The sequence below is a fragment of the Dermochelys coriacea genome, chromosome 25 (genome assembly GCF_009764565.3).
Source record: "Dermochelys coriacea isolate rDerCor1 chromosome 25, rDerCor1.pri.v4, whole genome shotgun sequence".
Taxonomy (NCBI): domain Eukaryota; kingdom Metazoa; phylum Chordata; order Testudines; family Dermochelyidae; genus Dermochelys; species Dermochelys coriacea.
The window spans coordinates 16,181,232-16,193,117 of record NC_050092.1 but is presented as its reverse complement, the minus strand read 5'-3'; the positions used below and the strand labels follow the sequence as shown (position 1 = coordinate 16,193,117).

Below are 11,886 nucleotides of genomic sequence, written 5' to 3'. Positions count from 1 at the left end.
GGATTTATAGTCTGCGATGACCGACACGCCTTAGTCCCGGAGAGAAGGCTTTGTGATTGGTTCGCGTTAGGCGACGAAAGGTCGTTGCTAAGGCAGAGGCGCCCGTGGGCGGGCTGGCCAATCAGGGGTCGGTATACCGGTGGGTCAGTGTTGCTGGGATGCCGAAGAAATACGGGAAAGGCTCAAGTGCGGAGCTGTGGCCGTGGCCCTGGCCGGGCCGCTGGCGGGCTCGGAGCCCACCCCGTCCTCTCTAGGGCAGGGACTCAGGCCGGGGGAGCCGGGAGACTCGGTGCCGCCTCCGGCAGCCTGGCCACCCCAGGGGCAGCCGCCGGGATGCGGAGAGAAGCGCTGCGCTCACTCGACCTCAGCCCTCGGGCAGGACGGCAGGTGAGGTTCGGGCTCCAGTCACAGGGTTTGCTGTGGCGTCGGCCCCAGCGGTGGGTGACCTGTGCGGAGTGCAGGGGAGGGACTGAGCGCTGGGTCGCTGTCACTTCAGTCTTGGTAGTGCCTGTTGTTTGTACTATGGAAGCGCCTAGAGTCCCACGAGGGCACGGACCCGTTGCACTAGGTAGTGTCGTAGGTCCACGTAGTAAGAGACCGGTCCCTGCCTTGAAAAGATTATAGTTGAAATAGAGAAGACAGGCACAGGGTAGAGGAAGAAAATATTGCTATCCCCATTTTACCATGGAGAATGGGAGCTAAAGAAGATTAAATGTCTTGTCTAAAATCATGTAGGAAATCAGCCGTAGATCTCCCATGGTTCAGTAGTGTCTGATCAACAAGGGAACATAAGAATGGCTATACTGGGTCAGACCAAAGGTCCATCCAACCCAGTATCCTATCTGCCGACAGTGGCCAATGCCAGGTGCCCCAGAGGGAGTGAACCTAACAGGTAATGATCAAGTGATGTCTCTCCTGCCATCCATCTCCACCCTCTGACAAACAGAGGCTAGGGACACCATTCCTTACCCATCCTGGCTAATAGCCCTTAATGGACTTAACCTCCATGAATTTATCTATGAATGAAGAAGAACTTCCTTTAATTTGTTTTAAACCTGCTTCCCATTAATTTCGTTTGGTGGCCCCTAGTTCTTATATTATTGGAACAAGTAAATAACTTTTCCTTATTCACTTTCTCCACACCACTCATGATTTTATATACCTCTATCATATCCCCCCTTAGTCTTCTGTTTTCCAAGCTGAAAAGTCTTAGTCTCTTTAATCTCTTCTCATATGGGACCCGTTCCAAACCCCTAATTATTTTAGGTTTCAGAGTAGCAGCCATGTTAGTCTGTATTCGCAAAAAGAAAAGGAGTACTTGTGGCACCTTAGAGACTAACAAATTTATTAGAGCATAAGCTTTCGTGAGCTACAGCTCCTGAAGTGAGCTGTAGCTCACGAAAGCTTATGCTCTAATAAATTTGTTAGTCTCTAAGGTGCCACAAGTACTCCTTTTCTTTTTGCTAATTATTTTAGTTGCCCTTCTCTGAACCTTTTCTAATGCCAGTATATCTTTTTTGAGATGAGGAGACCATATCTCTACACAGTATTCAGGATGAGGGCATACCATGAATTTATATAAGAGCAATAAAATATTCTCCCTCTTATTCTCTGTCCCTTTTTTAATTATTCCTAACATCCTGTTTGCTTTTTTGACTGAGGCGGCACACTGCATGGATGTCTTCAGAGAGCTATCCACGATGACTCCAAGATCTCTTTCCTGATTAGTTGTAGCTAAATTAGCCCCCATCATATTATATGTATAGTTGGGGTTATTTTTTCCAACGTGCATTACTTTACATTTATCCATATTAAATTTAATTTGCCATTTTGTTGCCCAATCACTTAATTTTGTGAGATCTTTTTGAAGTTCTTTACAGTCTGCTTTGGTCTTAACTATCTTGAGCAGTTTAGTATCGTCTGCGAACTTTGCCACCTCACTGTTTACCCCATTCTCCAGATCATTTATGAATAAGTTGGATTGGTCCTAGGATTCACCTTTGGGAAACACCACTAGTTACCCCTCTCCATTCTGAAAATTTACCATTTATTCCTACCCTTTGTTCATCCTCCTCCTTTTGTAATTCTTCCACAGGGACACATGGATTCTCACCATAAAAAACTCACCCTGTCCAAACATAGTAGTGCCCCTACTGACCCTAACAGTGCCCTTTCTATAGGCAACACAGAAATGGGGGAAACTGACAAAAACAAAGACCTTAAAAGGGAGAGCCTCGTGGAAACTCAGTTTAGTCACAGCAGATTCCTAAAGAAAAAGCAGCATGCACAAAGAAACCAGCTGAACCAGAATACTTGTGCCATGCAGGAGAGGAACAAGCATGTTGCAAAAAAAACTCCGGATACAGCCTCAAAGGTGAGGTCAAGTGCCATTCTGAGAAAGCTAGCACAGATAGAAAGCAAGATCATGACCCAAAAGGTGCAGATGGATTTTTCTGATACTGAATTGGACCCGAAGATTTCGGATGAAGAGAACTTATCAGCCAGATCCAGCCTGGAGGAGAGTGCAAGAGGTAGCAGCTATCTGAAGAAAAATGACACAGTCAAGGAAAATGTGACACTGAGTAAAGTCCATTTCAAGGGGAAAAGTAGCTGCCAGACAACAAAAAACAAAGTGCCAATTAGAAAACAACTTGGTCTAGACAGTGATGAAGAGGAAATGAGACAATTACTAGGGAGCTCTTTGGAGTTTTCCAGTGAAAATGAGAACCAGAAGGATGTCACCAATTTTTCTAAACCTGACAGAAAGGTAACAATTTTACTGGGTTAGACATTGTTATTTACATTTTATGAAATTACACTTTAAAATGGCAGATCACTTTATAGAAAATTAACACACTGTAACAACTTAATTTCCAGTATTTGTAATCTACTTTTATAAGATGAGAGCTAATGTCAGTTGACATACTACTTATTCTATTTAGCATTCTGAATGGTTGATTATTCATTATTATCAATATAGTGTATTTTTAATTTTAGTGAAAGTAAAAGTTTTTAGTAAACCTTTTAGTAAAGGTTGAAAATAGGTAAAGCAATGACATAAATCTCTTTTTCAAGTTATTCATGAAGTCCAAGATGAAGAGTCCACCAAGAACATCTTTTCCACCCAAAAAACAGTCTTTGACAAATCTGTTTAGCGCTCCTTCGCTACTTAGCAGAAGTTCTCAGAAAAGAACCTCTGATAGAATTAATCCACAAACTCCCACTCCACCGAGTAGAAACTTGCAAAGACCAACTAGTATGTCTTTTCAATTGCCAACTTCAATAAAAGACAGCTTTGCAGAGACCACTTCACCTAGAACGAACCATATCAAACAAAATCAGGTGTCCTTGTCTGAAAGGAGTGAAATCAAGTCTTTGGATGAGTTGTTTTCAAAAGCAGCAGATACAGAAAATGCAACCAGTGAAAGTTCCAATGGTGAGTTTTTCTAAGTTCATTTTACATTTCTACTTATGTTCTGAACAGACTTGATGTAACCCATGGATACTCAAACTAAATGAGAGCTCATCATATTCAACAAACTTATCCTACAGAACTCTAGATCCTGTCAAAGGGATTGAGATTTGCTCTGAGCAATGTTGTTCTAATGTAATGTAAACCTTCCCCCCGCCCATTTTTGATTGGCTGAAGGAAGCAAGGTCCTAAAAATCAGTCTGTAACACGATACCTTTTGAATACTGCATCTGATCAGTTCAGAAATCCTATTGATTTTGGTGAAAATTGGAAAACCAGAGGTGGGAAATGGGGGGCACATGTTGTCCCTTTCGTCTGGTTAGAAGACCCAGCAGCTTCAACCACCTCTGTAATTGTCTATAGATCAAAGAACCAGTTGATGGCAGCCATTTATATCTTCCAGCATAACAATATTCCCCATCTCATCTCTGCCCAATCTTCTAGTTCTCTTTTAAAAGTTGACATCCTGAATGACTTATCTCCCAACAGAAAGAAAAGAAATAAGAATGATAAGGAACAATGGGGTTGCACCCAGATCCCCTGGCATGGGTGGGGGGAATGACTAACCCTGGCACTAGGATGAATGGGGATGCACACAGACACCCTGGCAGGTGGGGAAATGGGGGACAGTGGTATGGGGAGGGGGATGTGGGGGCACACAGTGAAATAGGGGGCCTGGGTAGAAGGGGAAAATAAGGGGCCCACAGAGACTCTGGCATTGGATGTGGAAAGAATGGGAGACGGGAAGGAGGGAACACAAAGAGCCTCTGGCATGGTAAGAAAGAGCAAACAGCGTCCCTGGAATGAGAGGGAAAGGATTGCAGGGTGTCCTTGAAACAAAGGGGGATGAGAGAGAGGCATGGGAAGCTTGTGGGGGAAATGGAGGAATGCAAGAAGTCCCTGGGGTGTGTAGCAACCTGTGTCTACAGAAGAAATAAAGTGCATGACCTCTAGTTTAATATGAACAAGTGAGGAAAGCTTGGTTATAACCATGTCAAACTAGATCATAGCTCACAGACATGCCTGTGGAAGCCAGTGGAATCTAGCTTAGGCCTTGTCTGCACTGCAGAATTAAACTGTTATTGAGCCCAGTTGTCAGCAATTGGTAAAAGATGCAAGTCTAGACAAGCACAGTTTACAGTGCTGAACACAGTTTGTCCATGTCTACATTTGCAGCTTCATGCTTAGCTCTGGTTTGGCTCAAATAATTGTTGACAATTGCATTTGTCCAACTGCACCAACTGCACCAAGGGAAGGTCATGCCTGACTAATCTAATCGCCTTTTATGATGAGATTACTGGTTCTGTGGATGAAGGGAAAGCAGTGGATGTATTGTTTCTTGACTTTAGCAAAGCTTTTGACACGGTCTCCCACAGCATTCTTGTCAGCAAGTTAAGGAAGTATGGGCTGGATGAATGCACTATAAGGTGGGTAGAAAGCTGGCTAGATTGTCGGGCTCAACGGGTAGTGATCAATGGCTCCATGTCTAGTTGGCAGCCGGTGTCAAGTGGAGTGCCCCAGGGGTCGGTCCTGGGGCCCGTTTTGTTCAATATCTTCATAAATGATCTGGAGGATGGTGTGGATTGCACTCTCAGCAAATTTGCGGATGATACTAAACTGGGAGGAGTGGTAGATACGCTGGAGGGGAGGGATAGGATACAGAAGGACCTAGACAAATTGGAGGATTGGGCCAAAAGAAATCTAATGAGGTTCAATAAGGATAAGTGCAGGGTCCTGCACTTAGGATGGAAGAATCCAATGCACCGCTACAGACTAGGGACCGAATGGCTCGGCAGCAGTTCTGCGGAAAAGGACCTAGGGGTGACAGTGGACGAGAAGCTGGATATGAGTCAGCAGTGTGCCCTTGTTGCCAAGAAGGCCAATGGCATTTTGGGATGTATAAGTAGGGGCATAGCGAGCAGATCGAGGGACGTGATCGTTCCCCTCTATTCGACACTGGTGAGGCCTCATCTGGAGTACTGTGTCCAGTTTTGGGCCCCACACTACAGGAAGGATGTGGATAAATTGGAAAGAGTACAACGAAGGGCAACAAAAATGATTAGGGGTCTAGAGCACATGACTTATGAGGAGAGGCTGAGGGAGCTGGGATTGTTTAGTCTGCAGAAGAGAAGAATGAGGGGGGATTTGATAGCTGCTTTCAACTACCTGAAAGGGGGTTTCAAAGAGGATGGCTCTAGACTGTTCTCAATGGTAGCAGATGACAGAACGAGGAGTAATGGTCTCAAGTTGCAATGGGGGAGGTTTAGATTGGATATTAGGAAAAACTTTTTCACTAAGAGGGTGGTGAAACACTGGAATGCGTTACCTAGGGAGGTGGTAGAATCTCCTTCCTTAGAGGTTTTTAAGGTCAGGCTTGACAAAGCCCTGGCTGGGATGATTTAACTGGGACTTGGTCCTGCTTTGAGCAGGGGGTTGGACTAGATGACCTTCTGGGGTCCCTTCCAACCCTGATATTCTATGATTCTATGATTCAAGAAATCAGGATTATGGTTCAAGCTGCACCATCGCTATGGACTAGAGTGACTTACCTTGAACTTTGTTTTAGAGATATATTACTGATGATAATACAGTAAAATTTATATTGCCTTTCATTTCAGGTGATGCAGGCAGGCACTTTACAAACATAAGTTAAGTCTTGCAAATTCATCGCCCCATTGAGCAAAAAGGTATTATCTCCATGTTAAATGGAGGAAAATAAGACACAATGAGGTTAAGTGACTTGTCCATACTCTTACAACAATTACAAGGTAGAGCCAGGAATAGAAACTAGGAATTCTGAGATTTAGTCCCATTCTAAACATTAGACCACAGTACCATTCTGACCAGTCTTATGGAACTTTTAAAAATAGCTTTCTTATACCATCATGAGACAACATTAAATAAGAGAATCTGCATGCATTATGAGTCCAGTTGATTTAACTTAATCAGTGCTTGGATTTTCTCTTTTAAAAAAAAAATCCTCCAATTCAAGAAAATTGTAAAGTACAAAAGATCTTAATAGATAGGGCATGGAAGGTCTGAAGTAAACACTACGTAAAACTTTCTTGATCTGTATAAGTGAATATGTAAATCAGGAAAACGGTATTGAATGTATGGCCTTTTCTCCTTTAAAGGAATATGTAAGGTAACTTTCCTGCTGTGATACCATTTGTCATTCAATTACAGACTTCAGATTAAATATTTTGAGCATTGATGACTTGGATCCAAATGTTTCTGGTGATAGAGAAGCATTAAAACAAATGGTAAGCAGTAAATCCTTACATTATCTAGGAGAATTTGTATTCATGTGTTAAATGAAGATGGATGTTTTGAAGGGAACAGCTTCCATTTTACCTTCTAATAATCTATGTAGACCTATTATGTAAAAGCAAATTTACTGATTAACACTGTCTGAGATTATATTCCTTTAGTAGATTAAACATTATCTGTTAGTTATACTTACCTTTCTTGGTAATATTTCAAGGGAACGTTACTCATTTCCTATTAAGAAAACATCAGTCTGGTCAAAGTATGTAACAACCAATAAGGCTAATATTTCATAAGTGATCTATACTGTAGTACAACGTTGTAGAAATATAACAAACCCTTTCCAACTTGTATTGCTGAGACTCCATTCATGGAATTTTTTTTAACAGGAGACAGACATTCAAATAAAAAAAAAATCAAACAAGGATTCAGAACCAAATGTGTTTCCTGTGAATAATAATGACCAAACCCCCCTTAAAGTGGTGAGTGTCCTAACTAGTACTAATGCTGCTTCTAACAATGATATGGAAGGGGAAATCATGACTGAAGCTGAAATCTCTGAGGTTTTAAGTGGAATTTCTACAGACTATTTTAGCGTTAGACAAGTGTTTCCAGGACCTGAGGAGAGCACTGTTAATTCAGAATATTCTGAAGACTTTGAAAAATCTCTGTCTCTACCACTATCTGAGACTACAGACAGAAAATCCTTGTCTGAAATGTCAGTGGGGCAGTCTAACAGCTCTGTGTATTCCAGAAAAGAACTTTCTCCCTCACTCTCATCACCTCAGTCTAACAAAAAATGGCATGAGACAGTAAGCAGAGTAACTGTGAAAGAGATGGCTGTGCAGACAACTGATTCTCCATTCTCCTATCACTGGTCAAAGAGTAAGTTCACATTGATTTAAAGTTTTGGGGTTTCTAGGATTCAAGTGCTAATCCTAAATAGTTGTCTAAACTCTATTAATAGATTCCAAGGCCAGAAGGGACAATTATATAGTCTGAGCTGTGGTATAACATAGGGCATAGAATTTCCCCCAAATAATTCCTAGAGCAGATCACTTAGAAAAACATCCCATTTTAAACATTGCCAGTGATGGAGAATCTACCACAACCTCTGGTAAATTGTTCCAAGGGTTACGTACTCTCACTGTTAAACATTTATGCCTTATTTCCAGTTTGAAATTTGCCTAGCTATAGTTTTTAGTTCAGGTACTATATCCTGAAGTAATCAGAAAGATCCCTTTTAATCTGTCACAATATTCATTCAGGTATTGCAACATTCATTCACAATATTCATTCATACAGCTCACTTCATCGGATGCATCTGCTGAAGTGAGCTGTAGCTCACAAAAGCTTATGCTCAAATAAATTTGTTAGTCTCTAAGGTGCCACAAGTACTCCTTTTCTTTTTGCGAATATTCATTCAGCCATCTGTACAAAAGATACTATCATTACCAGATAGTACAGCTCATCACCTCCAACTATTGTTGCTAAAGGGCAGCAGAGGGATGGGACTGACTTCCTTGAGGGATACTGGAACCTACACAGGCCTTCGTAAGACAGTGGGTTTTGGAATAATACCCAAATGTCCTCAAATGGGATTTTTTAACTAAGGTATGAAATAAATATGTTGCTAAAGCAACCCTACCAATGTAGAACCCTTTAAACTGCATTTATTTCCTAGTGAAAAGCCAGGCTCTCATTTACAAAGATCAAGCAACTGATTTTTTTACTGCTTCTGCAGATAGCTTTTTCAATCCATGACTGTCCTCCTCTTTAAAAGTAAAAAAAGCGCCAGTGGCTTTTGCCATTCAGGCCCTGAACTAAAGGATTCTAGGTCTGATTCTCCTAATATTCACTGCCTAGCGCTGAAGTTATGCGTAAACTAGACTTTCGGGGGTGGGGGCACCTGCCTATGAATGGTTGAGGGTAGCTAGAGCTCTTCAGGAGACATGAGAAGGTAGAACAAGAACTAGGCAGGTACATCTGAAAACAACTATTCTGCACTGAGGTTCTTGAGCACTTCCCTATGCCATTCCTAGGGTTAGAAGCTTTCTATAAAATGGTGATTTCCCACACCATGGCAAAAAAATCGGGTGATATCTCAAATAAGACAGTAGCATAACATGACCAGTGGTCTTCAGCTTCTATGTTGACTGGTACAAGTCTCTGGTTAAAGCTATGCACAAATTCTACACAGACTTCTGAAAAGGGGAATGTTGCATATTTCTAGTTCTGAAATACTCTATCAGAAACATTAATGCTAAGATTCTGTCCTATACATAGGGGATGGCACAGCAATCCTTGGCCCAGCTGTAGGATGCAGTTATATTGATCCAGTACCCATTGCCAGTCATGTTGTCACCATGGATGCTGTGGAAGGTATTATAAAAGCAAGAAGCTAATACTCCATTCTGTTGTCCTTGTACTTGTTCAGGATTCACTGTACAAATTACAACACTCAAAGCACTTGTTCTCTTCCCTCCTGCTTGTAGCCCTGACGGCATACAGTCCTGCAGTGTTTGCCTTGAATGACCTGTTAAAACAGCACTTGATACTGACCCAGCACTTTGTGGAGACCATCCACCATCTTCATATATCACTTGTGGAGTCATTGGAGAATGAGACATTTAAATATCACACACTGGCGGAAGCTAAGGAGGTAACTGCAGCAGAGTACAAACTGAGTGTTGTCTAGAGCAGCAGTTCTCAATGGGGGTAGGGAGGGTCTGAGGCCCCCAGGAGGTGTGAGCTGGTTTCACAGGGTCAACCAAAACAAACCAGAGAGCAGGGCTGGCATTACAGTTACTGGGCCTAAGGCAGAAAGCTGAAGCCCAAGCATTGTAGCTTCATAAGGCCCCTTGTGGCATGGGGTCCTAGGAAAGTGCCCTGCTTGTTAGCCCTTAACACCAGCCCTGGCTTTTAATCTACTGGATATGCAGAAAAACAATTGTGGGACAAGTGGGCTGTGGAGTTTTTAATAGCATTTCAATTAGCATTCAATAGCAGTTGAGAGGGGAGTCTTGGGGGGGGGGGGGAGGTTGAGAATGCCAGTCTGGAGCAGAAGACAGTTCATGTTATATAAACTGGGTCTAGGCAAGAGCATAAATGTTTATGGAAGAGATTCTCCCTCTTCTACAAATGTGTAGCAAAAAAATAACTGTTTCCAGTACCATTTGTTCCCCCATTAGATTAACAAGTAGAGTTTACTTAGCTGTTATACTATCTAAATTAGAAAAGTTTGAGTTTGTAGGATTAGATAGTTACATTGCTTACCAAAAGCTTAAACACTTAAGTGATATCTAGCAACTCAAAACCCACTCTTTACCATAGCTCAAGTCCCATAGTATCCATAGCATACTTCTTAGAAGAACCAATTTTCTCCCACTAATTTAAGGCATGGTACTAATCCTTAACTGGAAGGCAGCCTTGACCCATTGGATCCTGCAGAGAACTATCTGTGTCTGGCTCCTTTTGCCAGAACCCAAGCAGGCCATCTTATAAATGCACATTGCAACTAAAAGTTCTGGTAAAAGACTGTTAAGATTGCAAAGTGAAGCACTCAGGTTAGGAATGCCAGAATTAAGGCTGCTGTAACTTCAGTTCAGGCCATTTGTGCCTAAGCATTATGCTCTTTAATTACATTTTTTCCATGAGACTCCTGCTTCATTCAGTGCACAGAATAGACAGTACTCACTGAACTTGCTAGTTTTTTTTTTTAATTATTGAATGTGTAGTCCCAGACTTTATTTACTACTCACCATTCAAACCCTGCACCTGAATATAAATCTTCCTTATGATCCTCTCTGCAGTGCTCACCACGCTAGTAGCTGAATGCTTTAAAAAACAATTTTCCAAAACAGCTCGGAGAGGCAAGGTGAAATTTATCTCTTTTTACATGGGGAGAGTGGAAACCAAACTTGTGAACTGTCTACTAATTTTGGGTGTCCAATTTATGATACCAAGAGCCTGACTTTTTTTTTTTTTTTTTAAAGTATTTCACATTATAGTCAATGCACATCTCCCACTGACATCACTTGTAGCTGAATGCGTTCAGCATTCCTGTAAATTGTATCCCAGCTGTCTCAAGCTGGATAAAGAATACAGTTAAACCAAAACAGGTGGTTTAAGAGATTTGCCAAAAACCACACAAGAACTCTGAAAGATGGGGCACCATTTGACTGCCTTAACCCTGTGACTACCCTTTCTTTTTGCAGTTATCTTCCTTGTTCACTACACACCTTCCACATTGTACAATAAATGAGGCACATGGTCTCAAACAGCTGTATTCACTACAGAGCTCTGCCTAATTCAATGCACAGGGAATGGGATGGGGAAGAGGAAGCTGTAGAAAGTGTAATTAAAGATCTTAATGCATATGCACAATGGGCTGAATTAAGGTTGCACAGGCACCCCCGATTTCAGCTCTTCCTAACTGTGATTACAAAGTCAAGTACTTTATAGTGTTCTGATTGAGTTTTCTAATGTGCTAGATGCTATACAGAGAAATAGTTCCTAGTCCAAAGAACATACTTACAAACTTCATCACCCCACCGCACGCACCAAACACACAAGAAAGAGGCTTCCTCTGCCACACTACACCAGCGTGGATAGAAACCACAGCTTCTGTTGCTTGGTATAGAAAGGCACAAGTGTTGTGAGGCAAACTTATCTTATTTTCAGTATTGATTGAGCATTTGAGTATTAACCAATCTTTTGTTACTTTGCAGTACATCAAGAGTCACAAATCCCCACCTCTGACAATTGAGCAAGCATTGGAAGAAGTTCAGAAAATGAAAGAGCAGTAGCTGCTTTGACCTTACCGTAATGAATAACCAGATTTACTTTCACAAGTGAGATTTTCAGTTGCAAGTCTCAAACTGAAATAAGATTTTCAACTGTTTGAGAAAAGGCAGATACTGTTACTGAATTAATTTTGCATGTGGTAAGAATTCTTGCCATCTGTAAACTTTATCCTTATGTACATGCTGTTCAAGAACAAGAAAGTAGCCTATCACTACAGCAAATATATTAGTTTTAACTACCTACATGTCTTCAGTGGTAAGTTAGACTTAAAATGTGCTAAGTAAGAAACAGCACATTAAACCTAGCAAGCAAAGAAACAAAGAATTATATGTAGTGTTTGT

The 11,886-nt window shown here is 41.5% G+C and overlaps 1 protein-coding gene across 4 annotated transcripts; it reads left to right on the top strand.

The window, feature by feature from the left end:
• Positions 1–82: 82 nt before the first annotated feature.
• Positions 83–11,867, top strand: C25H19orf44 (chromosome 25 C19orf44 homolog). 4 transcript variants are annotated; one of them, XM_043502826.1, is made up of 9 exons: positions 83–387; positions 1,662–1,709; positions 2,094–2,767; positions 3,076–3,436; positions 6,659–6,735; positions 7,129–7,624; positions 9,026–9,121; positions 9,235–9,401; positions 11,470–11,867. In XM_043502826.1, the coding sequence occupies exons 3-9, from the start codon at positions 2,102–2,104 to the stop codon at positions 11,545–11,547; spliced, it is 1,941 nt and encodes a 646-aa protein (XP_043358761.1). In that variant the 5' UTR covers positions 83–387; positions 1,662–1,709; positions 2,094–2,101; the 3' UTR covers positions 11,548–11,867. The 4 variants fall into 4 exon arrangements, with proteins under 4 accessions (XP_043358761.1, XP_038239603.1, XP_043358760.1 ...); XM_038383675.2 differs by lacking the exon at positions 1,662–1,709 and having other exon boundaries at positions 2,096–2,767; XM_043502825.1 differs by having other exon boundaries at positions 83–1,266; positions 1,477–2,767.
• Positions 11,868–11,886: the final 19 nt, after the last annotated feature.